The sequence below is a fragment of the Osmerus mordax genome, chromosome 9 (assembly GCF_038355195.1).
Source record: "Osmerus mordax isolate fOsmMor3 chromosome 9, fOsmMor3.pri, whole genome shotgun sequence".
Lineage (NCBI taxonomy): Eukaryota > Metazoa > Chordata > Actinopteri > Osmeriformes > Osmeridae > Osmerus > Osmerus mordax.
Genome location: NC_090058.1, coordinates 14,876,123 through 14,903,412, shown reverse-complemented (window position 1 = coordinate 14,903,412; position 27,290 = coordinate 14,876,123). Strand labels below are relative to the sequence as shown.

Here is a 27,290-nt window from a genome sequence, read left to right as displayed (position 1 = left end):
TCCCTGTGAGCATGGAGCCATGTTAACCCCGGTCTCTCCCTCCCTTCCTCTCCTCTCACCCCCCCCTCCCCAGCCCCGGCTGAGCAGCTCGTCAGAGGAGGTGGGCCTCCACGAGGAGCGGAGCCTGACCGTGCGCAGGTTCCCCGCTGCGGAGGGCAGCCCGGGCCCACGGCGGCAGAGCAGCCCGGAGCAGGGCAACAAGGCGGAGCACGCCGCCCCCGACTTCCTGTCCGCCAGCGTCAGCAGCCCCGGGAGGCTGTCTCGCGCCTCTGACCCAGGTAACACACACTCAGAACACGCACACATACACACACACACACACACAAACAGTCCAGTGAGCCTAGCTGGCCCAGTATGTCACTTGTCACGTCAGGTTCCTAACCGGCTTGATTGCACGGTTTATGTTGGGGTCGCTTTGTCTAAATTAGAAACCATTTTGTCTTTCCAAGCTCTCAGCCAGTCAAAATGTAAAGGTAAGGATGGGTGGCTTTATGTAACCATATCTATATACTGTATCTCTAGGTTAATACAGGCTCCACGTTGTGTGATGTCATTGTGTCGTATGTTGTTGAGATGGGTCATCGTTATGGTTTTGTTTTGCTGTGGTTCTGTCTCGATGACTGGACACAGCCTAACCCCTCCTCCTCCTCTCTGTGTGAACAGAGGACTCTGACAGCAGTGGTAATGGAGACAGTCCCAAACCCACCCCCAACCATCCCCACCCCAGGGAGAAGAAGGACTACCCCGTACGTCTGCCTCACCTCCCACCGCGCGCATCACGTCTGCGCGGGGCCCTTTCCAACCCCCTGACACCACCGGGGCTCACGCAGTCTAGGAGCTTTGACTTAGCGCTACCATCCATCTCATCTAGTCTGTCTCTCTCTCATCATATCTAATCGATCTCTCAATCTCATAACTTATCTATACATCTCATCTGATCTCTCTAGTTTTTCCTCAAGCATAACAGAAGGGATTGTGTAGGAAGGAAGGATATTTGCAAGTGTGCACGGTTTCATTTGTGGTTTGGTCATGCAAAGTTTCCGTTTAGTTAGTCTCCAAGCCACTGACTGATACTGGGCCTGAGAAAGATTATTCCCCTCCTATTGGATTGAGACCATGCTAGTTGAAGAGGGGGCGCTGAGCAGTATACAATGACCTCATGACACAGGCTTGTGTTGCTTTCAGGGTTAACCACTGTAGTTCAGCTGGCCAACAGCCCTGAGGGAGCCTCAGACCAACTGAATCGTTTCTGGCCCATCTCTGTGTCTTACTGGAGTTTGTTTTTCCCCCTCCAGAAACCTGCCATCAACGGCCTGCCTCCCACCCCTAAAGTCCTGGTGAGTCGACCTCAGCCTGGCGGCTGCCCCCTCCAGCATTCCTGCTGGATCGCTTTCCACTGAACACCCGTCATTAAACTCTCTCTGACCTGCAGTTCAATACCCAAAACCCTGGCTCGCCCGTCCCATGGTTACTGTGGTGTACGATGATCGGGCCCCTAGCCTGGGTTCAGTAAACATGCCTGGTGTCGACACAGGAAGTGCTCTGAGCGCGGCGGTTCTGCGGCGCGAGCTGAACTCTCTCCTCTCTCTAGATGGGGGCCTGCTTCTCCAAAGTGTTTGACGGCTGCCCGCTGAAAATCAACTGCGCCACATCATGGATTCACCCAGATACCAAAGGTAACCTCAGGCACATCTAACTCGTGTTAGTTTGGATTGTTTGGTGTTAAATCCTAGGGGTTCAATTCTTTTGAAGAAATGTGTCCGATGAGTGCCTTTTCGAGACCGTACCACAGGGAGGGGTGGAGAATGGTAATTGGCTGTGTTCATGTGTCATGTCAAGCCTTTCGTGAAACCCCAAAAAGGAAAATAATTTTTTGAACATAAAGCTTTTTGTATATAATAAGGGGCATAAAAGGAAAATACAAGGCTGATGGGGTGTACAGCTACTCTTTAACGTTAAGCACAAAAGTACCCTCTTCTTCTTGTTGTGGTTATATTTAGACCAGTATCTGATTTTCGGGACTGAAGATGGCATCTACACCCTGAACCTGAACGAGCTTCACGAAGCGACGATGGAACAGGTGGGACCCCCCCCCCCCCCCCCCCATCTCCTGAGGACCGGGCGAGATGTCGCGTCATCCTTTCTCCACCATTTAAACAGCACTTAGCGGCTGTTCCACCTCTAGGAGTCTGACTGATTGTCCTCATGTTTAACTTTCAGCTTTTTCCAAGGAAGTGCACCTGGCTCTACATCATCAACAACAACCTGATGTCACTGTCAGGTGAGGGGGGGGGGGACACCTGATGTCACTGTCAGGTGAGAGGGGGGGACACACTTGATGTCACTGTCAGGTGAGGGGGACGACGACACCTGATGTCACTGTCAGGTGAGGGGGGGGGACGGGGGGGGGACGGACGACGACACACACCTGATGTCACTGTCAGGTGAGGGGGGGGGGGGACGACACACACCTGATGTCACTGTCAGGTGAGGGGGGGGGGGGGACGACACACACCTGATGTCACTGTCAGGTGAGGGGGGGGGGACGACGACACACACCTGATGTCACTGTCAGGTGGGGGGGGACGGGGACGGACGGACGACGACACACACCTGATGTCACTGTCAGGTGAGGGGGGGGGACGACGACACACACCTGATGTCACTGTCAGGTGGGGGGGGACGGGGGGGGGGGGGACGACGACACACACCTGATGTCACTGTCAGGTGGGGGGGGACGGGGGGGGACGGACGACGACACACACCTGATGTCACTGTCAGGTGAGGGGGGGGGACGACGACACACACCTGATGTCACTGTCAGGTGGGGGGGGACGGGGGGGGACGGACGACGACACACACCTGATGTCACTGTCAGGTGAGGGGGGGGGGACGACGACACACACCTGATGTCACTGTCAGGTGGGGGGGGACGGGGGGGGACGGACGACGACACACACCTGATGTCACTGTCAGGTGGGGGGGGACGGGGGGGGACGGACGACGACACACACCTGATGTCACTGTCAGGTGAGGGGGGGGGACGACGACACACACCTGATGTCACTGTCAGGTGAGGGGGGGGGACGACGACACACACCTGATGTCACTGTCAGGTGGGGGGGGACGGGGGGGGACGGACGACGACACACACCTGATGTCACTGTCAGGTGAGGGGGGGGGGACGACGACACACACCTGATGTCACTGTCAGGTGAGGGGGGGGGGGGACGACACACACCTGATGTCACTGTCAGGTGAGGGGGGGGGAGGACACTCCCAGCAGCGTCTCTGTCGCCCCACCAGCACCGGCTGCTTTGTTGCCCGCTGGTATCTGATTGGTTCTGAGGACGGTACAATTACCTGGTATCTGCAGCTTGTGAACAGCAGTTAGTTTGAAAGCTATTGAAAGGGCTCAGATGTGTGACATCTGACTTTACAGCCCGCTCCTACACAGCCAAATCTGTTATTTTTCAGTTGACACCTGAGGCCTGTTCCATAAAGCGAGTTTACCGAATAAGCCAGACTTATGTCAGTTAGTCAGACTCATTTCTAGTTCATTCGGTTCCATAAAGCTAGCTCAACGTAGTTCGAACTCAGTTACTATAGTAACTTATGCTTCGAAACTAGCCTGGTCCGGGGCAGGCTAATTGTCAGGCTTGGACCGTGTTGTTGCTTAACCAGACGTTACTGTAACACTGACCCAACGGGAAAACGATGATTTACCACTGACATTCTCATTTTCTTATTCTCATCAGTTCAATATGTAGGCTACATTTATAGAAAATCTACTTAAATGGCCTACATAGGCTACGACATTTAGCCTAATGCATTAAACAATGATGAACAATGATTTGATACACACCATAGCCACGTTAAACGTAGGGTTAAACTACATATGGTAGTTTGTGGTGTTTAGGCATCAGGCATAGGCCTATATCTCAATCTAAATTATCCGAGTATAATTATCATAGCTGTAGAATTGTTAACAGTAGCCTACAATTGCAAAACTAACCTAAATCCATACATCTATCCTCCATTTTCCCGACACAAAAACCATGTTAAAAAGTTAGGCTATGGGATAATATATTGGTTAATAGTAGGCTATTTATTGAAAACAATGTTTTCAATTTAGATGTGTTTAGAGGGTTTCTGTTTTTTAATCAACGAAGTAACTAAAAGTCTAAAAAAGGACCTCGACCTACGTAGCCTATCGTTCACTTCAATCATGGCGCGTCGTTTCATTTTGATGAAGCGGTGGATGAAGGAGCTGTCATAGTACACGGCTTAAAGGTAACGTTCTTTCTGGAAAAAGTCACATGGCCGTGTGCATTGCTTTTGCCGTGGTGGATTGTATGATCCATGTTTTACCTCTCTGGCTGCTTAAGGATAGGGTGCACGCGCAATTAGCTTGACTACTTAAATCTGACTTGAATTAGTAGGAGTGCGTGAGCTGAAATTTGCCTTTATGGAACCGCTTTAGCCCCGCTTGACTAATTAAACTAATTTTAGTCAGGTTTGGGACTTTAAGTCAAACTTTTTTGAGTGGCCTTTATGGAACAGGCCTCTGGTTACACTAGCCAAGGACATTGATTGTTTTCAGACAGAATGAAAGGCCTTTTTGTAAGCAAATGATGCTGTTTGATGGATTTGAGTCATAACTCGTAGTACAAATGGTGGTTGTCTTTTTTTTTTTGGTCTATGCTTCTGCTTTCGTGGCTTGTTTCCTGGCTCCAGCTTCCCCTCATCATCTGCGCTGAACGCGGGTCTGTCTGTGTGACGTCCACCCACAGACTTCTCGAGCCGAATAATAAATGCGTACCACTGTGTCACTCTTGGGTCTCACCTTTAGCTGTCTGCCACCCTGCGTATATTTAATCAGTCTTCTTCTCCTCTTCACTTGGCCACTCTCCCTGCTCCTCTCGTCTGGCTTGATTTGATATCCTACTAATGGCCTCACCAGAAGGTAATCATGCTTCCTTGTTCCATTCCTGTACCCTGGTCCTTGTTCCATGCCTGTTTCCTGTACCCTCTACCCTGTTTCCTGTACCCTCTCCAGTTTCCTCTACCCTCTATCCTGTTTCCTGTACCTTCTACCCCGTTTCCTGTGCCCTGTTTCCTTGACCATCTACCCTGTTTCCTCTACCCTGTTTCCTCTACCCTTTTTCTTGTACCCTGTATCCTGGTCAATGTTCCGTACTTGTTCACTATTTCCTGACTCTGGGTCACGGCTAATCTTCCTATACATGCTGCTGATTCTACCAGATTGGGGCATTTAGAGGGAAAAAGAGAGACAGAGTATGTGGTATGTTTTAGGGGTCTCCGTTAGATAAGGTCTCCGTGTAGAGAGAGAGTCTGCCCTGATGTCATGTTTACACCCTGGCCACAGGGAAGACCTTCCAGCTCTACTCCCACAACCTCATAGGCCTGTTTGAGCAGCTGAAGAAGCCTGGCCTGGCGGCCCAGTTCCAGACCCACCGCTTCCCAGACAAGATCCTGCCCAGGTAAGAGAGTCTGGCCTGGGCCAGCAGGCTATGGCCTGGCCTAGTCTGGGTCCGGGTCCCTCCTACTGGAGGTCATCTGCGTCTTTACGACTGTGGACACAAGCTGACTGTTTTTGTGTCCACAGGAGATTCGCCTTGACAACTAAGATCCCAGACACAAAGGGCTGCCACAAGTGTTGCATTGGTGAGTTTGTGTGTCCCCCGCCAGCTCTCTCTCTGTGCTCTGCTGCCGTTGTCTGTCAGCGCAGTGAGGCTCACGCAGGGCCGTCCAAACACACTTTAAGGTTAACTTGCTTACAGGAGAGCATCTCCCAGATAGTCCAACCATGAAACAGTCTTCTACTTTGTTCACTGCTTCTCTCTGTTTGTGTCCTTCCTCCATCCCCTGACCTATCCCCTCTCCTAACCAATCCCCTCCCCCCCCCACCCCCCTCCTCCCACCCCAGTGAGGAACCCGTACACAGGTCATAAGTATCTGTGTGGAGCGCTGCAGTCAGGCATAGTGCTGCTGCAGTGGTACGAGCCCATGCAGAGATTCATGCTGATCAAGGTTAGGCGCTCACCTTGTCCTGAAACACTGTGCAGTCATGCACAGGCACACACTCAAGACATGTTCTGGAGCTTTCTCTGTATTGACCTCCGTGTGTCTCTGTCTCTCTGTGTTTCTCTGCCTCGTACCCCTCTTATTGCTCTCCTCTCCTCCTTTCATCTTTTTACCTTTCTTTCTCCTCTCCTTTCTTTCCCTCCCGATCCTCTCCTTTTCTCGGTTTCTCTCTCCCTGTGTGTTTCCTTCCGTTTCTCCCTCCTTCCTCTCCCTCCCTCACAGCACTTTGACTTCCCCCTGCCCAGCCCTCTGAAGGTGTTTGAGATGCTGGTGGTTCCAGAGCAGGAGTACCCCATGGTGTGCGTGGCCATCAGCCAGGGCACAGAGCCAGGGCAGGTGGTGCGCTTCGAGACCATCAACCTCAACTCCTGCTCGTCCTGGTTCACCGAGATGGGCTCTCGTACGTATATGATGAAATAAAAGGGGGGAATTTTTTTATTTTTTATTATTAGAGGTGTGAAGAATAACGCATTAAAACTTTGATTAAATACCAGGATGGGTATGGGTGGGAAGTTCGTGTTCCAAAAAAACAAAGATGGAACATTCAATCAAACCACAGTGATAAGCACTCTGCGGAAAGACGTTATGGTTTCACCAAACCAATACCAGCCTAAAGTACCACCTCAACGCAATACCAGCCTAAAGTACCACCTCAACGCAATACCAGCCTAAAGTACCACCTCAACGCAGTACCAGCCTAAAGTACCACCTCAACACAATACCAGCCTAAAGTACCACCTCAACACAATACCAGCCTAAAGTGTCACCTCAACGCAGTACCAGCCTAAAGTACCACCTCAACACAATACCAGCCTAAAGTGTCACCTCAACGCAGTACCAGCCTAAAGTACCACCTCAACACAATACCAGCCTAAAGTGTCACCTCAACGCAATACCAACCTAAAGTACCACCTCAACGCAGTACCAGCCTAAAGTACCACCTCAACGCAGTACCAGCCTAAAGTACCACCTCAACGCAGTACCAGCCTAAAGTACCACCTCAACACAATACCAGCCTAAAGTACCACCTCAACGCAGTACCAGCCTAAAGTACCACCTCAACGCAGTACCAGCCTAAAGTACCACCTCAACGCAGTACCAGCCTAAAGTACCACCTCAACACAATACCAGCCTAAAGTACCACCTCAACGCAGTACCAGCCTAAAGTACCACCTCAACGCAGTACCAGCCTAAAGTACCACCTCAACGCAGTACCAGCCTAAAGTACCACCTCAACGCAATACCAGCCTAAAGTACCACCTCAACACAACACCAGCCTAAAGTACCACCTCAACACAATACCAGCCTAAAGTACCACCTCAACGCAGTACCAGCCTAAAGTACCACCTCAACACAATACCAGCCTAAAGTACCACCTCAACGCAGTACCAGCCTAAAGTACCACCTCAACACAATACCAACCTAAAGTACCACCTCAACGCAATACCAGCCTAAAGTACCACCTCAACGCAGTACCAGCCTAAAGTACCACCTCAACACAATACCAGCCTAAAGTACCACCTCAACGCAGTACCAGCCTAAAGTACCACCTCAACACAATACCAACCTAAAGTACCACCTCAACGCAGTACCAGCCTAAAGTACCACCTCAACGCAATACCAGCCTAAAGTACCACCTCAACACAATACCAGCCTAAAGTACCACCTCAACACAATACCAACCTAAAGTACCACCTCAACACAATACCAACCTAAAGTACCACCTCAACACAATACCAGCCTAAAGTACCACCTCAACGCAGTACCAGCCTAAAGTACCACCTCAACACAATACCAACCTAAAGTACCACCTCAACGCAATACCAGCCTAAAGTACCACCTCAATGCAGTACCAGCCTAAAGTACCACCTCAACGCAATACCAGCCTAAAGTACCACCTCAACACAATACCAGCCTAAAGTACCACCTCAACGCAGTACCAGCCTAAAGTACCACCTCAACGCCAAGCATGCGTTGGTCGGCAAGGGGAGTTCAAGTGGAATGCGCCAAACCACCCTCACTGAACAGCATAGGCCCCTCACTAAGTCTGCCTGTGACAAGTTGACTAGCACAGTTGCCAAAAGGATTGCAAAAAGCTGTAGACCGATGAATATTGTTGAGGAGGGGTTCACAGAAGTTTTGTGAGTTTTTGTGAGCATCAAAGCACCGCAAAGACGCACAATATACACATATACCGAGAAAATCGGTAATATGTGATTAATCATGATTAATCCACAGAAACCTGTGATAAATTTGAAATCCTTCCACAGCCCTAGTATTTCTGTTGTTGCTTGTCAGATGTGTTTTTATAAGGCTGACCCTGAAAGTGAAAGTGTTGAGTTGTGAGTGTGACCCTGGTGGTGTTCTCTCCTAGCGGGACATCAGGTGGACGCCATCCACGTCACCCAGCTGGAGAGAGACACCGTGCTGGTGTGTCTGGACAGTAAGCTGACCCTCCGTCCCCTCTCACACACACATACACACACTACTGTTCCCCTCACACACATACACACACTACTGTTCCCTTCACACACACACATACACACACTACTGTTCCCCTCACACACACACACACACTACTGTTCCCCTCACACACACACACACACCCACACACTACTGTTCACACACATCCCTGGCAACAAACACGATCATTCTTTGTTGCCAATGTTAGTTGTCAACACCCATTTGACATGAAGATATTTAAGTGTGATATCTATATGATATGCCTTACCTGCCTTGATAGTTGTCATGGGGCTTTTCTAGTTGTTATAGACGGCTGGCTTTCACAACAGCAGGCAGTGTTGAAGTTATGTTGTTGATACAGGATCTCAGCCGGTGAACTGGGCCCACTAAGACCTGATTGTGCGGTGTACTGAATCACTTACATAATACTCTGTCTAATAAATGCTTTCTAAACGCTCAATACGCAGACAAAGTATTTACGTACTAAATACTTTGTCTAAATACTGTCTAAATAATAGATACTCTGTCTTAATACTAAATAGTCTCTGTCTAAATATGAAATGCTCTACACTCTGTAAAATATTGTGTATCCAAACACTGTACCTTACCTTTATTTTTTTCAGAAAATTTGAAGATTGTCAATCTCCAGGGAAGACTGAAGTCCAATAAGAAGCTGGCGTCGGAGCTTAGTTTCGACTTCTGCATTGGATCTGTTGGTGAGCCCTGTCTCATGATATCTAGTCACGGTTCCGTTTCTCTGACTGGGAACGTGAGAGTAGCTAAGCTCCCAAAACCCTTATTTTAATTGAACCTATCACTTTTCAGGAAAACCTTCAGCGTTTCAGGAACCTTTTGAAATGAACATTCATGAAAAGTCCCCTCACCCACAACTTTTCACCAGAAAGTATTGTTTGACAGCATGGGGTGTTTGGTTGCTCTTTAACACTTTAGTCATGCAAGAGCGTAGCGGGCTGTGTCTGGGGGCTGATGTCTGTGTGTCACCCCGTCCTTCCCAGTGTGTCTCCAGGACAGTGTGCTGGCCTTCTGGAAACACGGCATGCAGGGAAAGAGCTTCAAGTCCAACGAGGTGAGTGCTCCACAACACACACACACACACATTTCCACCATACACACACACCCCAACACACACCACAACACATACACCACACACACCACAATGATACACCACACACAATAAAACACATACCCTCCTGCCGATCAAGGGAAGTTGCCGTGTCTTATCTGTGCGCTGGCGTGTTTGTTCAACACCTGAGGCCACGGCTCCCTCGGGGCGCGTCGACTCGCTCCGCAGCTTCCCTAAGGAGGAGCACGCAGCGTGGCACCGTGACGACCCCAGGGAATGGACTTACCCACCTTTCACCCAGGACTTCATGTTAACCTGATCACAAGCACCTGCGCTCACACTCACGCATGCAAACCTAGACTCTTGTACATGCACAAACACACACACACACAGGCATACACACACACAGGCATACACACACACACACAGGCATAGACACTGGCATACACACACACACACAGGCATACACACACACACACAGGCATAGACACTGGCATACACACACACACACAGGCATACACACACACACACACACAGGCATACACACAGAAGGTGAGGTGTTCCAGGTGAGCCAGCATGTCAGACAGGGCTGTGTGTGAGGGCCAGGGAGCAGCAGTCAGCTGGCCGGGCCCTCTGGCTCCGCTGGCAGCTCTCGCTGGCCCCGGGGAAATGTCAGGGCCCATGCAAAATTCATGTTCAATCAGAAACGCAACAGATGCAACACAGGGAGTTCTGCTGAATAATTCAGCCGCCGTCTCCCGGATGATGGCTTTGAAAAGCGAAGGCAGTGAAGAGGGCCGAGCCTATTGATCCCCGAGCGCCTCAGAGACGGCGCCGCCCGCCCTCTCACCCACCTTCCCCCGCCTGTCTGAAGGGGGGGGGCTCACGCCTGCCAGGTGTGACTGAGCCTCTCTGCTTCAGCGGGCCAACCTGACGGGGCCTGACCGACACGCGCCCACAATACAAGATGGCCGACAAGTTTGGCCCCTGGCCTCCGGGCCTCGTCAGAGAGATTCAAGCTTCAGGGAGGGCTGCGGTGTCGTTGTGCCTCGGAACGCCAAACACACTTCTCTCTCTTCTGGCTGGGAAAACGGCATCCATAGAAAGCATAGACAGGCCCTGTGTCAGAATAGGGTTAGTCTGCCCCCATGTTTGGAACATGATTTGATTTGTAGCATGGAAGGGTCTGTATGGTTTGATTTTGTTTTGTCAGTAACTCCCTGAAGGAACCGCTTGTATCCTATTTGATGTTATGTCATGATCTCTGGGGCTCCAGGGCTCCAGGTTAGTGGCCACGCAGGTTTAGAGCACATTTGCTCTGTGACTCATCAGGTTTTCCATTGCCTCATCTGCAGGTGACCCAGGAGATCTCGGACCCCAGCCGAGTGTTCCGCCTGCTGGGATCTGACAGGTGAGACCTTCAACCGAGAGGAACGACTAATCCCCGCCTCTCACGTACCCATCCTCCGTCTTTCCCAATCTCGCGCTCTGTTTGTCGCTCTGTCTTCCATCTCTTTCTCCCATCTACTCTTTTTCTTTCCTTCCTTCCCTCTTTCCACTCCTCTCTCTCTCTCTCTCTCTCTCTCTCTCTCCCTCACCCCCCCTCTTTCCACTCCTCTCTCTCTCTCTCCCTCACCCCCCCTCTTCCCCTCCTCCAGTCTCTACCTGTGGCACAGCAGGGCTGTTTCAGGAGCGTGATTTATCTTTAGCCCCATGACCTCTATAAAAGCGAGCGTTGATCTCTCCGGCCAGGGGGGCGGGGGGAGCGTCCTCCCTCCGGTCTGTTTTCACATCGCCTGGAAACCGCCAAACATCCCCCCTCCTCCCCCGGCTCTCTGGAGATCTGAGAGTTCTCTCAGCGGCACGCTGTGGCTGCCTCTGTTGCCATGGCGGCGTGAGGAGGGCCCTGGGCGAGGCTGGGTGATAAATCAAGCGGCCATCTTTGACGGTTGAAACGCAGAGTTGTGGGCATGGTGTTGCTCGGTTGCAGAAACCAGATCTCAGGCCTATGTCTGTGTTGAATGGGGATACGTCCGGGGGATTCATCTGTGTGTGTGTGTGATCAGCACACGTCATCAACTACTACGCATCACCTCTCGCACATGTACATTTACATTTAGTCATTTAGCAGACGCTCTTATCCAGAGCGACTTACAGTAAGTACAGGGACATTCCCCCGAGGCAAGCAGGGTGAAGTGCCTTGCCCAAGGACACAACATGAGTTGGCATGACCGGGAATCGAACTGGCAACCTTCGGATTACTAGTCCGACTCCCTCACCGCTCAGCCACATGACTCCCACATGATGTATTCCTGTAACCAGGCAGACCAGGCCTTTCTGTGTCTCTCTATGTCTCTCACCCTCTCTCTCTGTCCTGGTCGTCAGACAGCAGAGAGGGTGCAGTGGGCTGGCTCCACCACGGAGACAGCCGGAGGTGGCTCAGCACACGTATCTCTGTTCAGGTAGCAGGGCCTCCAGGCAGGCCAGGACAGGTGAGCTGCCCTGGGCCCCGGGCCCTGGACCCAGCCCTGCAGTGGCACCAGGACAGCCTCTCCCTGCCCTTCCCCCATGTTTTATTTACCAGTGCCAGGGCACTGCCAGCCTGGTTTGAGTGTCTCTCAGCGCCTCTGTAATTTCATCTGATGGGTCGGACAGTAGGGACTGTACCCTGCTGTCACCCCTCTCGTCTGTCACCACCACGGGATGCGACATGTGGCTGAAGATGCTCCTGCTAGTCATGGATGGCCCTCTCCCCCCCCCCCCCCCCCCTTCTGTATCATACCAGGCATGTTTTTACACAAGAATGGTCCTTTTTGAAGTTGGCCTCTCTTCAGAGGTGTGTGTTCCAAACACAAACCTCAAGGTTGTACGACAGCTTTTCCACCTTCTGTTCCGTGGTCGTTTTTTTGTTGTTGCCGTTTTCCTACGTGTTGTTCTGATGCCGTGTTTCTGGTCTCTGGCAGGGTGGTTGTCCTGGAGAGCCGACCCACAGACAACCCCACAGCCCAGAGCAACCTGTACATCCTGGCTGGCCACGAGAACAGCTACTAGCCCCGGCCCTGAGGATGGAGGCCCCCAGCCACGTGGGTAGACCAGCCTGGGGGTGGGAGATATTACCAGACTGAGCTCAGCCCTGGCCCCAGTCAGCTGTCTCCCCGGCCAGGACAAGTGCAGGACTTGGCAGCCGTCAATCTGCTTTGTCATCCAACACAGGAAGCCCAGAGCTGGGGACCTGCATCCACCAGTACAGCCTTACACCCGGGACACCTCCACGCCCAGTGAGGACCAGGGGCCACTGCCCAGCAGGGAGAGTCTGAGCTCAGGGACAGTCTGGCCCAGCTTGACCTCAGACCTGCAGACTCTTTTGGCTTCTAAATTATCAATATCTAGAGGTGGAAAAAGTGCCATAAAATTCACGTTTCTTAGCAACAACAAAAAAAACGAATATGGGAGATTTATATATTTTGAAAAGTCCTTCATAACAAGAACTTACAGATGGGACTTGAGGTGAATGTGCTAAGCCTAGATTGGGGGGCATGTCCTGCTCAAAACGAATATAATGGTTTGACCAGAACTCCCATGTCTCTTACTCGATGTAGGCAATTTAATTATTTATTAATCTCTAAGCAAAAAGGGTAAGTTAAATTTGTATGGGAACCAGTGATGGGGGCAGCAGTCCTGCTGTGAGATGGACCCTGTGAAGATCAGCTGCCTGTTGAGCAGTCGCTGGGCAGCTTTGGGGTTATTTTAACTGCAATGTCATCCTGCTCCTGCTGCTTATTTTAGATGTTACAATGTAAAGCTTTCTTTCTCTCTCAGTTGTTTTCAGTTTTTTTAAACCCATTTACTTTAACTCAATATTTGCACCATGTAAGCACTTTTGTACATTTTCTTTTTTTTTTATTTAAATGACAAAATAAGGGAAAATGCTTGTTTTTTTTCATAACATCTTTGGCATGCCCTTCGCAAAACTTAATGTATGCTGTTTTTGTAATAAAAGCTATTGTTAACAATATGAGCTTCTGGGCATGTTGTCTCATGCGGTCAGGTGGATGGTTTGGATATTTTACATTTAACTCATTTAGCAGATGCTTTCATCTACTAAGTGACACACTAATTGTGTACACTGTACAGATGGATAAAGACAGATCATAGGTGCATAGTTCTAACAGTTTTTCAGTGATTAAGAGTCAAGGAACAATCTTTGCCAGGTACAAGCATCTTAGATACAGTGTGTGTCTGGGATTGACACAGGTGTTGTGGGAGGCATGTTCTAGAGGGAGATGAGCTTTTGAAGAAAGGGGTTTAAGAGAAGTGTCAATTTTATTTTGGTTGTTTAAAGAAAATGTCAAGGCATGACAGCAGTTTGGGTTTCTGGGTAACAATTTGGATCGAATCTGCAACACCCTTTAACAAAGGAAATTCGACCCGATCAAAATGCTTATGATCAAATGGCTCAATGACCAAGCCTTTGTTCGCTAAACCATCACGGCCATGGAAAGTGCTACCTTCAATTTGTAAACACCACATGGAAACTCAAACCCTCAATTAGTGTATTCATCATGACGGGGCCGCCCACTGGTGCCAACCCTCCGCTCTACATCAAACTGCGCCGTACAGAAGAGGCGGAGTCGGTCATCCAGTTCCTATGGGGACCAGGCTGAGAGGGAAAACGTTTGCTTGCTACATTTACAAAACGGAATGCTCATCCGCTCAGAGTATGCATGTCAACTCTGCTCGCTCCAAGCATCTCTTGTAGCTGAACGTCAAAACGACGCCTCGTAAGTTTTAAAAATGTATTTTTACTATCCATCAACAGGTGGTTATTCAAGTAGCCTATTATGAAATTACACTGTTTAAATGATTGTTTCATGTGTTGAGGTTAAACTTTATTTTAGTTTATTTAAAAAAAATTACTGTCTTGTCTAGATTTCAGCAGGCTGTTCCATCACTCACGGTTATTACACAGTTTAGCCGACTTGTTTAGCTTATATGGCAGAAGATATCGGGGCTTTAGAAGTGAGGAACTTTGATTTAATCTAATTACAGCATAATTTTTGGTCCACATACGCTACTTTCAAATGCTGTAGGCCTCTGTTTATCTAAGAGCGTATACTTTGCAATGCAAATGTTTTCGTTACGCAATAACTGTTCAGAGGCAGGTGTAGCGTTTCCTGGAGCTCTCTTGAGAATCTTGTCCAACATGTTTACGTTAGAAGTCCGTAGGCAGTAAGACAGCACTGTATATCACGTGATATAATTGTTACCATTAACATTGTTGTTGTGAGCAATGAGGTTGCTTTAAAATGTTTAACCCGCTGGATTGTATTTTCTATGCTTTTAACCTTGTATTGCTTGGTATTTATTGCTGTATCAGATGCTGACACAGCCTACATTGAGACATTTAATTTGACAGTTGCCCTTTGCTAAAGCGTTTTTTAGCTGCTGATCAAGACCGAAAAAAAACAACAAATATAATGTGAAATTCATGAATAGGCCTACACTGCTATTTTATTTTTATTTTGGTGCATGACTCCTTCAGGCTGGTCTGTGTGCTCCGGGGTGAAGGTGTGAATCTGCTGATGAACTGTGAGTGCTCCTAGCCCTGCCCCAGCATGGAGAAGTATGAGAAAATAGGGAAGATTGGAGAAGGATCCTACGGAGTAGTCTTCAAGTGCAGGAACAAAGACAACGGGCAAATTGTGGCTATCAAGAAGTTCGTTGAGTCCGAAGACGACCCCATCATCAAGAAGATTGCGTTGAGAGAAATTAGGATGCTAAAGGTAACACAGCCTTGGAATTGTATTTTCTCTCCGACTAAAACATCTTCCCCTTCAGCTAGGGAGGCGAACAATGTCCATGGCGGCAAGTTTCTCACGCCGTTTTAAGGCGCTGACCTTTCTGAATAGCTTCTGTTAAAAGCCCATCAACACTTGTTTTGACAGTTTTGACTCTGGAAAACAAACCAGTGTTAAACCGTCCTTACACGCCATAAAGTTTCACCCACATTTGAATATCGCTCTAATTAGGGTCTGAAACAAATTGACCATCAGGCCTATATTTCTCATCAAACTGGTCTCCTAAGTTTTCTGTAATGTCTGTACAGAACATGATTAGTAGGCCTACTAGGATAGCCTACATTGTGCAAGTGTGGAACAAGCATCTTTGTCTGGATTCAGCACAAGTTTTCATTTTAATATAATAATGTAATATTAATTTTAGAACTGAATATTTATTATACTGTCCAGTCATAGTCATTATCGTGTTTTTTATTAATTTTTTATTCAGAAGTATCTTAAGGGTTATATTTGGAAAAATACAGCAGATAGTATTGTTGCTGTCAGCCAGTAGCTTGATGAGTCATCACAAGGCTCCTGTCATTTCTCCTAAACAGGTCCGGATGGCGATAGGTCACCATGGCAGGCAGCTGTTTATAACCGTTTGTAAAGGCTGTTTTGTTTCGGGTTTGTTTGGTTAGGCGTGTGGAAGCTTGCCTGAACAAACTAAACATAAAATGTATTGAATACTTTGTCTGTCACCAACAGTGCTCAGTATCGCTTCTCTGTTGAACACAGCCTACACACAGGGATGTGTAAGGGATGTGTAAGGTTTTAATTAACATTTATTTATACAGGTATGTCAATTCAGAACAACGTATTTCATGGAATCGTCCCGTGTGCTGCAAGTAGGCCCTATGCTGTGTAAAACTGTATGGTGTTTTTGTTTCTACTCTACCCAGCAACTGAAACACTCCAACCTGGTGAACTTGATTGAGGTGTTTCGACGTAAACGGAAGCTGCACCTGGTCTTTGAGTATTGTGACCACACGGTCCTCAATGAGCTGGACCGCTACCCCAGAGGGTGAGACACACGCATGCATGCACTCAGGAACACATCAATACACACAGTAGCGCAGTAGAAAAAACACAGTGGGACATTGTGTTTCCCACTGTGTTTCTCACTGTGTTTCTCACTGTGTTTCTCACTATGTTTCCCACTGTGACTACACCAACATCTTTAGTCATGGACAGATAGTATGCTCGCATCCTAATTATCACTAATCCAAGTATAATTTCATCCAACTAGCTGTTAGACTAAAGGAAATGCACTCCTGTGGTGCTCTATATATTACTAAGGTACACACCCATGCTCCCCCAGTTCCCCTTCTACACAGAGTAGGACTGCATCCCCGTACGCTGCAGCCATTGTAAAGTACAAGCTGTTTACGTGGAGAGCAGCAGAGGACTATCAGCTCGTTATAATCCTTTTAGGTGTCTGACAGGCTGCATGCAGAAGGACATAAAGAATCAGCTGCATTCCATCAGTGTACACTATGTATGGTACTATTCTATCAGAATCTTGTGCATTCTATTAGTGTGCACTACACTGCTCTGTGGTGGCTTCAGTGTTTGACTGTTGCCAAGGAGGCTGTCCTGGATGTTGTGGAATGTTTACAGTGATGCACACTCCCAGACGGCCATAGCTGGCAGGGCTGCAAGCTGCAGGGGTTCTGAGGCGCTCTCCGAAATTTGTACTCTGTCCGTGGTGTTGGTACCCCAGGAGGCACCCCCAGCCTGGGGGAGGGGAGGGGGGGGGGGGCACAGCCAGGGGAAGGAGGTGGTTATTAATTGCCAGTCACAAGCCTCGATTTAGCCATAACCCAGGCAACGCTGATAGATAGACCCTGTATCAACAAAGCCTCAGGCAGCCCAGTCACAATAGCGGGGCCTTAACTGGCCTCCAGTTCCTCCCCTCAAGAACCAGAGGAACAGGAGAGAGACCCAGCCTGGATGCTGGCTGCTGCCATCTTGACTGTTTGTGTTTGAACCACAGTGTTCCGGAACACCTGGTGAAGAGTATTACCTGGCAAACACTCCAAGCCGTCAACTTCTGCCACAAACAGAACGTAAGTAGTTATCTGTCTGCTCGCTTTTACAAGGAGAGGCTAAGAGACACAAACACCGTTTGAATTCCTTTCAGTCTTTGTGACTACTGTCGACCTTTTACTATCCAGGAGTTAGGCCTATGTAGTTTAGCACTCTTGGAGTCGTTTTTCCCAACTCTTAAAATCCACTTCACTTAACTTTTCAGCTATTTCAATATCATCCTGTCCTCCCTGGCAGTCAACATTGGTTAATTGTTCTCTTTTACTGGAATTCTTTTCTCCTCGCTGACCAGTAGTTAATGTATCACAGGGATACAGCGGCAGGGCCCTTTTAACAGTCTGGGGAATCAACGCCTGTTTAGATTTTTTAGCTTCTCGCAAACGCGTCCCAAACTTATTCCAAGACCACAGGTGCTATTTCAACTCCCAGAAGCGCTGATAGTTGGAACAGTCCACTTGGTTCTGAAGGTCATTCAGTGACTAACTGCATTGTCTCACTTTGTTGCAGTGCATTCACAGAGATGTTAAACCAGAGAACATTCTTATCACAAAACACCAGGTCATCAAGCTCTGCGACTTTGGATTTGCCAGAATACTGAGTAGGTGTTTCATGTCTGAATGTAATGATCCTGTAGAAGACTCCTGTATGTGACACTGCCACCTGGTGGACCCTTAGTGTACTGCAACAGCAAAGTTCCATCCGTTCCCTCTCCATTGAACTGAGAGGGATTTCATTTAAATGTTTCCTTTTGTGTTTTGTGCCCTATTTGTTGCATTTAAACTTGTTTTGTGTGTGTTTTGTACTTTAGCTGTGAATTTTGTATTTGAAACGTAATTTCTTCTGTCATATGTTGTGCCTCTGCTGTGACCCTGTCGTTAACATGTCATGCCTGTTCTGTTTCCCCTCAGCCGGACCGTGTGACTACTACACAGACTACGTGGCGACGCGCTGGTACCGGGCCCCGGAGCTGCTGGTGGGGGACACCCAGTACGGCCCCCCCGTTGACGTGTGGGCGGTGGGCTGCGTCTTCGCTGAGCTGCTCTCCGGGGTCCCCCTCTGGCCCGGCAAGTCAGACATGGACCAGCTGTACCTCATTAGAAAGACTCTGGGTAGGGTGACTGTTGGTGTTGTTTTCACTACTTTACCATCTTTTTTTAATTAGTTTGTATTACTTCAATGCATTAAATGAGCATCTCTCATAGAGTGCAAATGTGAAGTCTTATTTATTAAGTTCATCTCAGTTGTCGGAGAGATTTTTTCTGTCGTGTGCAGGAGATCTGACCCTTCGACACCAGCAGGTTTTCAGTAATAACCAGTTCTTCAGTGGAGTTTCCATTCCAGAACCACAAGAGATGGTGAGTTCCACATCACCTTTTTTCCACAGTTTGGTTAATATTAAACAAAAACAACTGTCAGTATGAAAAGTTTTGTTTTCTTGTGTATGTCTCTTTAAAGGAACCTCTGGAGCAGAGATATCCTCATATCTCATATCAAGCACTAAGTCTTATGAAGGTACACTTAAACCACAATGTGAAAACAAACTGCATCTTCTCCCATGATTCTCCCTCTTTTTTTGTTGCTGTTTTTCCCCCTTACTCGACTGACCTCTCTCCTTGACCTCTGACCCCAGGGCTGCCTGCGGATGGACCCTCAGGAGCGTCTGACATGCGGGCAGCTGCTGGAGCACCCCTACTTCGACACCCAGCGGGAGGAGAGCGAGAGCGCCGCGCGCGAGCTGGACCGCGCCGCCAGGAGGCGCTCACGCATGACCCGGAAACACCTGCCCCCTGGGGTGAGGAACATGACCGCATCAGGAACTGCTGATTTAAAGGATCTCACGTGAAGAAATGTTGCTTTGACAGCGTTTTTTTTGTAACGTTTTTGAAGAAATGTTATTTACCGTTTTGTTCTACTTTCTAGGATGTTGTGTGCTTGGACAGTGGTTTTCAGGGATGTTTAGGCTAACTTCTAAAGTACCTTCTTTTCACTCCTCCAGTACTTACCACAGCTGACAAGTAGCAGCATCTTCCCAGCTCTGGACAACAAGAAATACTACAACAACTTACGAAAGTTCAACTACCACTTCCCTAACATCTGAGTATACTGCATCCCTGTTGCTACGTCAATAGTTACCACCATGATCAGCTTTTCAGTCAGCTCAGGATAGCCCTGTGAAACAGTCAGAGCCATGGTTTTGATTGGGCGTGCAGGTGTGTCTCCTGGTTATGATGTCATTCTATGCACTTGTGTAATACTGAACTGGCATGTCAGGATCTTGGAGGATTTCCTGTCCGACCACAGTGAGACCCTCCAGGAGTGGAGCCTGACTGTTTTACCCTCTGAGCATATATGTTAACCATTCTTCGAATACCACCAACTTGACCCTATAAGTACAGTTACTGGAAGTACTATTTCTCTGTGGTTTTGCCTATATTTAAGGCCCATTTAGTTGTATTTTGTGTGACTATTTAGAGTGACAACGAGCAGAAAATCTGCTCTGCTTTGTAGGTGTTTGTGTAGAATTATATCATGACATACTGCCTTATCTTGTTTGCCAAATGTCTTTTTTATATAATGAGTAAGTGATGTTTCTTGGTGACGAACTGACTGTTTTGGTTAATACTGATTGTCTTCAGTAAGTTATAATAATGTGTTTCAATTTACCGTCATCAAATAGTTAAAACATGGTATAGGCAGCAAAGTCCATCTTGTTTTATTCAAAATAATGTCTAAAAGCCAGACTGTTTACTGCACTTTAGACTATTCTCTGAAATGTGGTACATGCAGTAAATAAAACAAAAACAATTCTTCAAGTAGTAACGATTCCTCAAATAAGGTGCTAAGAATTTAAATAGCCATGTATCTTCCATCTGACACAATGAAATGCCAAATTAATCCTGGTTTAAATGACTAATGATTCGTTGTCATCCTCCATTTCTTCACGTAGATGTCTTCCTCTATGTACTTTTTGTATGGTTGTGCTTAAAACGATGAATGCCGAAAAAAGACTAGGAGAGGCAAATCTGTCAAACTATGTTGAAGTCAGTGGAATAAAGTGCTGTATAATGAAAGCCTCAGCCTTCTCCATTCTTCCCCTTCTGTCATGTTGTTATGGCACCTCTGATGGCCACACGCTCCAAGACAGCCTCTGCTGCTGGCTAGGCCCCTCTGAACCCAGGACTGGGATACACAGGGAGCCACGCTAGTCAAGGTCCAGGTCTATTTCCAGGCGGGGCAGAGCCGTCTTTAACCTCTCCACAGTCTTGTCCTTCTCCTTCAGCCCAGGCAGGTCACTGAGAGACAACGTCTCCAGCTTCCTTTGGGTTGTACCATCCCAGCATGAAATAGAAATTACTAACATGACTGAATGAGAGGTATGATGTCACTGACAAGAAGGTGCCCTGTCACTCAAATGGATGTCAAACACACTCACCGGAGTTTGTGCAGAGCAATGATGCCCTTATCTGTCACGTTACCACAGGAAACCACCTCCAGAGCATACAAGCTGTCCTGCAGGTTCTCCACCGAGCTCAGCTTCTCCAGACAGGCATCCTCAATATACATGCACTTGTTGAACTTGATTTCCTCCAAATACTGCAAGCCGTCTATAAAGCAGAAAGAAACGCGTTCAGAACGTCCACGGACTGACCGCCGTGTCATCTCAACTCTAGTTTCACCTGTGAACCCAGAAAGGCTTGGCCTGGCCTGACCCCTAACACAGGGTCACAGATGACGCTGTGCAGTCTCTCTTACGGGTGTAAAACATCTCCCTAGCTGACGTCACTGGATGCTACACTGTCCGGGAGAGACCGGCTTTCACCTCACATGCCCCAGAACACAGCCTGGTGTCGTGTTTTGTGCTGAATCGTCAAGACAACCTGAGGAGTTTGTGAGACAGATCACAAGCCATAGTACTAAACTAATTGATTTAGAATTTCATTTGATTTTTAGTTGACTGTTGATTTTTGCTATTACTGATGAACCAGTATAAATGATCCCTGTTGTGTATTCCACAACTGAGCAATATCGTAAACGGCTTCATATTAAAGCTCACTTTAGAACAACAAAGCAAGATCAAAACGTGTCTTTCTGAGCACTGAACCGACCCAGGTGATCGAATCCCCGGTGCATGATGCAGGACTCTGTGGCATCGATGGCCTGGATCTTGTATCGTCCCAGGGGACCAGTGGGGAGCCCGTTGTAATCGTGATGAAAGCGGTCGAACCCCTGGAACCTCACTTTGGCCCCGCATCTCAGCAACCACTCTGCAGCAGCCCGGTCCGGACCCACGGCCTTGATACGCTCATGGTCAACCCTGAGGACCCAGATTAAACAGCAGAGCATGACCACTGAACAGTCTCATAGCCTCATGCAATTCTTATTGTATGGCTGTAGTTTAATGGATAAATGGTCATGTTTAATTGGATCATGTTTTTTTGTGAAATAATGTTTTGTTGTTTTCCTCTTGCATTGTTAAAACCTGAAAAACTTGAATAAACTATGAATAAATCATAACCAGCAGTGAGGAGTTTAGTACTGGGTTTAGTCTAGTAGCAAACTTGCTATTGTCATGCTATTTACACTGCTGTATACTCTAATAGTACAATTGCTATGAAAATTACATGTCTAAGAAGAGAACACAATTCTCTATCACCTATATAGATGGTATATTTCCTCGACTATTACAGTTTACTCCTACAAAGTAGCCTACTTCAACAACTATCGGAAAAAAATAAGAAAACTTTCAGTCAGTAATCCAGATTTTATTTATTTACTTAGATATAATGAAACATTGTTGTCTAAGTGCTTGGTGAAGGTCACTCACTTGTTGAACACGGCATTGAGCCAGCCCCAGAACCCCCTGGTAGTGTTTGGTCCAGACCTCCGGGTAAAGGCAGTCTGGGCTGCTTTTGACAACAGCCTCATTTTGAACCTAAAAAGAAATTAAAATACGTTTTTTTCTAAATACACTGTTTACTATTCCTAAATTGAAACATTGCCAGTACAGACTAAGTAGTTGTAAAACATATACTGTAATATGCTAACTGTAATCCACCTGCTTGTCTGCAGACAAATTATTCCCTTCGCCAGATCTCCTGATGAAATTCAGCTTGTCTGCTGTATGTATCGTTTTTTTACATTTTTTTTTTTACAAAACATGAAAGACTAGCTGCGTGGCCTATCACTCAAACGCAGGTCTAAGTAATATACATTGGCTAACCTCAATTCCCAAAAAAGCTGTCGACGTTTGTATTTCTCCTGGCTTTCTATCAGACTGTTGGTCAGTCGCACACAGTCAACAATAGTCAGTCGTCACTAACGTGGTTCGATAAATCTGACCTTCAACCCGAGCACGCAACTACAGCGCGCTATCCTATTGGTGTACGTCAAAGTGGGTGGGGAATCAAGTGTCCTGACAGCAGAGAGCTAACCTGCGAGGTTCAGTAATGACAGGTTTATGGTAGCAAGTAGTTCTATAATCAGTATAATGGTTATTGAAGCATAAGGTCATTAGTAACGACCAAAATGATTAGGACTTTAAAAACGAGTGCAGTCGCAGCGTTACTGGCTACAAAGCCAAAGCTCTCGACGTGCTGTATTAGAGCAAGACACCTCCACAAGTGAGTAGGCTACAGCTGTGCGTTTTGCCATGGTTGTTTGAATAACATTTGTTGCTGTGGTTGCCTTTACGTTGTCTACATTGAGAAAAGGAAATATGCAGCTCTTTCATTTCTAGGACAATTGTGAAGAACTGTACCAAAACTATAGTTAGCGGAACTTCTGTTCCGTAACTGCAGTTATAACAGGTTCCCGGAGGAAAGACCAAAGTTCTCCTCTTGGCAAAAATGTCACGCACGCACGTAGTGCCCGTTAATCTGCCTCCTATAGGTAAACATTTTGACGGTTGCGGAACAGCGAGGCGTTGCAGGGTCCGAGGCCTTACACAAAACTGTTGTGGGTCTCGGGATTCTCCACAGCTAAAAGTGACTGTAAATTTTTCTTTCAGTGCTTATGATGTGGCTGTGGTGGGTGGTGGCATTGTTGGTCTGGCCACGGCCAGGGAGCTCATTCTCAGACATCCCACACTGAGCTTTGTTTTGCTGGAGAAGGAGAAAGAGCTGGGTGAGTAGGGATGGGGAGTAGCTCGGGGACATTTCTGCTTTGCATGACTGTAGATGTCTTGTCTGTCTCATATCCACACCTCTCATTTGTGCTACTCGGACAACCAGCCATGCACCAGAGTGGACACAACAGTGGAGTCATCCACAGTGGGATTTACTACACCCCCGGTTCCCTGAAGGCCAGACTGTGTGTGCGAGGGGCCAACCTAGCCTACGACTACTTAGAAAAGAAGGGCATTCCTTACAAGAGATGTGGGAAGGTATGTAATAACAGGATGCCAAATAATCCAAGATATCCATATGCACTCCTTGAGGACTACACAAAAGTTTGTTGACTTGATTGGTAAACAGTGCCAGGTAAACACAAGTTGACCCTTTGAATTGAAGAAATTCTCTTCTTCAGGGGCCACATATCAAACTCTGTAAATTCATCCGTAAAAGTATGCATACCGAGAAAACGGGAAAACAACGTAGGCCTACGCAACGTTTCTCAGATTAACGAACAACCAATTACACGTTTGTCTTCATAGATTCTTAATTTGGGATTGTGCGCACATGAACAACCTGATAATTTATCAACCCATTGTGCCCTTATAGTAACAGGTGTGCTGTCCAAAGCACTAATTAGCCTACATTTGGGAAACACTACCCGGTTTCATTGAAATTGAATTGGAAGCCGGCACACCGCCCGCTCCGCTGTAGTGGACACGCACCGTTAGGCCTACACTGCCGCTGTAGTGGACACACACCGTTAGGCCTACACTGCCGCTGTAGTGGACACGCACCGTTAGGCCTACACTGCCGCTGTAGTGGACACGCACCGTTAGGCCTACATGGACTACACTTGACGCCCGCGTAGGGCATTGTGGGAGCGTTGTTTGGGAGCGTTGTTTGGGTGTTGTTGCTTGGGTGTTGTTGCTTCGTCATGAGGGGGTGTGCTTGTTTCGACAGCTCATCGTTGCCGTGCGACAAGAGGAGGTCCCCAGACTCCGAGCCCTGTACGAGCGGGGGCTGAAGAACAAAGTGCGTGACCTCAGCGTGATTGACGCCAGGGGGATCCGGGAGCGCGAGCCGTACTGCAGGGTGAGGGACCAGGTTACCATTTTTAGAGGTTGCTTTTGTGCTTGACACTGTTGATGATAACAGATCAGGATTAAGTCTCATTGAGACTAAACTTAATACATCAATCCAGTAAGTGTGAATGTAATCGTGAGTTGTCTTTCCAGGGAGTGATGGCCTTGGATTCTCCCTACACTGGCATTGTAGACTGGAGACTAGTGTCTCTGACTTATGGAAGAGACTTCCAAGAGGCTGGAGGGACAGTGGTGACTAAATATGAGGCCAGCGACATGGCCATGGCCAGAGAGAGCTCACCTGCAAGCACTGAGGGTGTGTTGACTTATGTAGACCCCAGCACTCTGTAAACAAATACACTTAAACTGTGTCCTCACTGATTAATATTGCTGAACACTTCTGTTTTTTCAGGAATTAAATATCCCATCGTCATCCGAGAAACAAAGGTAGGCAACTACTGTATGTGTATAGAAGATAAGGAGAGTGAGAAAGAGAGAGACAAAATGTATACATCATACATCATACAGAGAGAAAGAAAGCATGATGATTTTGAAGCAGTGTGTGTGCTGTACCACCAGGGCAGGGAGGTGAGATGCCGCTACGTCCTGACCTGCGGAGGCCTGTACTCTGACCGCCTGTCCCAGATCTCTGGCTGCAGCCCAGAGCCCAGGATTGTGCCTTTCAGGGGGGACTACCTGGTCCTGAAGCCAGAAAAGCACTACCTTGTCAAGGGCAATATCTACCCGGTTAGTACTGAACGTTTAAGTGCACTCGAAAGCTGTTTCTGATCACCCTGCGTTATGAGAGAAATCATTACAGCTCAGAGGTGAAGCATTTGACTGCAGATCAAGAGTTCACAAGTTAAAATCCCCTCCTCTCTTTGGCTTTTGATGAAAGCGTCCGCTAAATGAATACCTGATGAAAGGCTGTATGTGTGTAGGTCCCGGATCCTCGTTTCCCATTCCTCGGAGTCCACTTCACTCCTCGTATGGATGGCAGTGTTTGGCTTGGTCCCAACGCCGTCTTAGCCTTCAAACGGGAGGGCTACAAAGTAAATGACTTTAATGCCAGAGACTTTGGAGATGCGATTTCTTTCAGGTAACATACAGTACATGGAAGTAGTGTTCTCATTAGGCAGTCACAATATGACTGTCCTTCATCCTTGTTGAATAATTCATATACTGTATTCTCTATTACTAAATGGTGCGGCTCTATTTTACAGAGGCCTCCAGAAACTAGTGCTGAAAAACATGGTGTATGGTGTTGGAGAGATGTACAGAGGGCTGTTTATTGGTGCTCAGGTTAAAATCCTACAGAAATACATCCCAGAACTCTCTCTGAGTGATGTGCTCAGGTAAGCACAATTAGCCTCAATTTACACAAAAAGTACATTGAAAAAGTACATTTATTCAGTAGGAACCAAAACTGCTTCCTGCAGTGTTCTGTCATGGTTGTTTCACTGGGGTTGATGTCTGTTTCAGGGGTCCCGCAGGGGTACGCGCTCAAGCTCTGGACCGTGAGGGGAACCTGGTGGATGACTTTGTGTTTGACGGCGGGGTGGGGGATGTGGGTGGGAGAGTGCTGCATGTGCGCAACGCTCCCTCGCCTGCAGCCACCTCCTCCCTGGCTATTGCAGAGATGATCGCAGATGAGGTGGAGAAGCGCTTCGTACTGTAGAGACCAGATACTGCTGTAAGAGGGAAGTTTGAGCTCGCAACCAGAGCACTCCCATGGGTATATGATGTGGACACTGACAGATTCCACCTTGTACTCAGAGGAGAGAAAATCCTCTTTCTAGTTTCCTGAAGATCATCAATAATAAACCCATTGTAATGGATAAAGATATTTTTTGTAGACAACACAGATGAAATGTGGTTGGTTCCAGACATTATGGATTGTATTTAATAACTTGAAGATATATTTTTGATAGATATTGCTATGACAAATTACCATTGAAATATGACTTGGATTGGCTTCTGAGAATGTATCAGTGGCTTATTGATTTATATCAGATAATGGTTTGATTTATGCTGCTACAGTGTCCATATTTTACTGAACTGATATATGCTGTTGTGTCAAAGAAACTGGTAAACTTGAACCTTTGTTTTTAGATATCATTAGATTATGTACATACAGACAACTTGTAATTCAAATTAATATATTGTTGCTCTGATGAGATGTATTGGCTTTATGAAGGGTTCACCTTGACACGTTGAATCAACTCTTCTTTCAATTATTTCAGTTATTGCATTGTCTTAAGTTTTTTTTCTCAAAGCAAGAACAAGTAGGCCTATGTGTCCACTTGGTGGCAGTCTTCCTGCAAGAAAACTGACTATTGAAGGGTGTCTGATTTTTTTTTTTTTTTATGTCTGACATTTCTACAAGTGTCACGTATCACCACTGTGTTTGCATTTTTATTACACTGAGGGAATTCAAAAATGTTGTCGCTTTATCTAATTTCACTCATCAGCGACAGTCCTGAAGCAAAGGATCCGTTCCATTCCAACTTCATCATGTTTGTTCTTTGATGATATTCTATGAAATCCAAGCATT

The 27,290-nt window shown here is 47.3% G+C and overlaps 4 protein-coding genes across 7 annotated transcripts in view; 3 read left to right on the top strand and 1 right to left on the bottom strand.

Moving 5' to 3' along the window:
• map4k5 (mitogen-activated protein kinase kinase kinase kinase 5) overlaps positions 1 to 13,663 on the top strand; it is a 29,762-nt gene extending 16,099 nt beyond the window's left edge. For all 3 annotated transcript variants that reach the window (XM_067243896.1, XM_067243895.1, XM_067243894.1), the window contains exons 19-33: positions 74 to 278; positions 664 to 746; positions 1,296 to 1,337; positions 1,592 to 1,676; positions 2,001 to 2,080; positions 2,221 to 2,281; positions 5,390 to 5,504; positions 5,630 to 5,688; positions 5,951 to 6,054; positions 6,331 to 6,508; positions 8,483 to 8,551; positions 9,195 to 9,287; positions 9,588 to 9,658; positions 11,011 to 11,066; positions 12,619 to 13,663. In XM_067243896.1, the coding sequence (XP_067099997.1) occupies positions 74 to 278; positions 664 to 746; positions 1,296 to 1,337; positions 1,592 to 1,676; positions 2,001 to 2,080; positions 2,221 to 2,281; positions 5,390 to 5,504; positions 5,630 to 5,688; positions 5,951 to 6,054; positions 6,331 to 6,508; positions 8,483 to 8,551; positions 9,195 to 9,287; positions 9,588 to 9,658; positions 11,011 to 11,066; positions 12,619 to 12,706 (1,389 nt within the window). In that variant the 3' untranslated portion in view covers positions 12,707 to 13,663. The remainder of the gene's footprint in view (positions 1 to 73; positions 279 to 663; positions 747 to 1,295; positions 1,338 to 1,591; positions 1,677 to 2,000; positions 2,081 to 2,220; positions 2,282 to 5,389; positions 5,505 to 5,629; positions 5,689 to 5,950; positions 6,055 to 6,330; positions 6,509 to 8,482; positions 8,552 to 9,194; positions 9,288 to 9,587; positions 9,659 to 11,010; positions 11,067 to 12,618) is intronic.
• Positions 13,664 to 14,323: 660 nt separating this feature from the next.
• cdkl1 (cyclin dependent kinase like 1 (CDC2 related kinase)) lies at positions 14,324 to 20,181 on the top strand. The gene is made up of 10 exons (XM_067243369.1): positions 14,324 to 14,436; positions 15,198 to 15,438; positions 16,395 to 16,516; positions 17,489 to 17,561; positions 18,049 to 18,139; positions 18,450 to 18,650; positions 18,814 to 18,896; positions 18,997 to 19,053; positions 19,172 to 19,333; positions 19,538 to 20,181. Exons 2-10 carry the CDS (start codon positions 15,271 to 15,273, stop codon positions 19,637 to 19,639), a joined length of 1,059 nt encoding a protein of 352 aa, XP_067099470.1. The 5' UTR covers positions 14,324 to 14,436; positions 15,198 to 15,270; the 3' UTR covers positions 19,640 to 20,181.
• A 48-nt stretch (positions 20,182 to 20,229) lies between these two features.
• dmac2l (distal membrane arm assembly component 2 like) lies at positions 20,230 to 22,847 on the bottom strand. 2 transcript variants are annotated; one of them, XM_067243370.1, is made up of 5 exons: positions 22,763 to 22,847; positions 22,367 to 22,474; positions 21,648 to 21,856; positions 20,975 to 21,146; positions 20,230 to 20,858 (listed from the first exon to the last, which is right to left on the bottom strand). In XM_067243370.1, the coding sequence occupies exons 2-5, from the start codon at positions 22,465 to 22,467 to the stop codon at positions 20,744 to 20,746; spliced, it is 597 nt and encodes a 198-aa protein (XP_067099471.1). In that variant the 5' UTR covers positions 22,468 to 22,474; positions 22,763 to 22,847; the 3' UTR covers positions 20,230 to 20,743. The 2 variants fall into 2 exon arrangements, with proteins under 2 accessions (XP_067099471.1, XP_067099472.1); XM_067243371.1 differs by having other exon boundaries at positions 20,230 to 20,895; positions 22,763 to 22,829.
• A 154-nt stretch (positions 22,848 to 23,001) lies between these two features.
• l2hgdh (L-2-hydroxyglutarate dehydrogenase) lies at positions 23,002 to 27,160 on the top strand. The gene is made up of 10 exons (XM_067243488.1): positions 23,002 to 23,162; positions 23,549 to 23,664; positions 23,772 to 23,923; positions 24,615 to 24,746; positions 24,890 to 25,052; positions 25,149 to 25,183; positions 25,316 to 25,483; positions 25,678 to 25,835; positions 25,960 to 26,091; positions 26,219 to 27,160. The coding sequence occupies exons 1-10, from the start codon at positions 23,068 to 23,070 to the stop codon at positions 26,412 to 26,414; spliced, it is 1,347 nt and encodes a 448-aa protein (XP_067099589.1). The 5' UTR covers positions 23,002 to 23,067; the 3' UTR covers positions 26,415 to 27,160.
• The last annotated feature ends 130 nt before the right edge of the window (positions 27,161 to 27,290 follow it).

Excerpts from the sequence above, each read along its gene's own strand:
- cdkl1 (XM_067243369.1), top strand. The coding sequence starts at position 15,271 with ATGGAGAAGTATGAGAAAATAGGGAAGATTGGAGAAGGATCCTACGGA. Across the intron at positions 18,897-18,996 it reads TTCCAGAACCACAAGAGATG|GAACCTCTGGAGCAGAGATA; the intron begins GTGAGTTCCACA and ends GTCTCTTTAAAG. Across the intron at positions 19,054-19,171 it reads AAGCACTAAGTCTTATGAAG|GGCTGCCTGCGGATGGACCC; the intron begins GTACACTTAAAC and ends CTCTGACCCCAG.
- dmac2l (XM_067243370.1), bottom strand. The coding sequence starts at position 22,467 with ATGAGGCTGTTGTCAAAAGCAGCCCAGACTGCCTTTACCCGGAGGTCT. Across the intron at positions 21,857-22,366 it reads CTCAATGCCGTGTTCAACAA|GGTTGACCATGAGCGTATCA; the intron begins GTGAGTGACCTT and ends CTGGGTCCTCAG. Across the intron at positions 21,147-21,647 it reads CCGGGGATTCGATCACCTGG|ACGGCTTGCAGTATTTGGAG; the intron begins GTCGGTTCAGTG and ends TCTGCTTTATAG.
- l2hgdh (XM_067243488.1), top strand. The coding sequence starts at position 23,068 with ATGATTAGGACTTTAAAAACGAGTGCAGTCGCAGCGTTACTGGCTACA. Across the intron at positions 23,163-23,548 it reads AGAGCAAGACACCTCCACAA|TGCTTATGATGTGGCTGTGG; the intron begins GTGAGTAGGCTA and ends TTTTTCTTTCAG. Across the intron at positions 25,053-25,148 it reads CTCACCTGCAAGCACTGAGG|GAATTAAATATCCCATCGTC; the intron begins GTGTGTTGACTT and ends CTGTTTTTTCAG.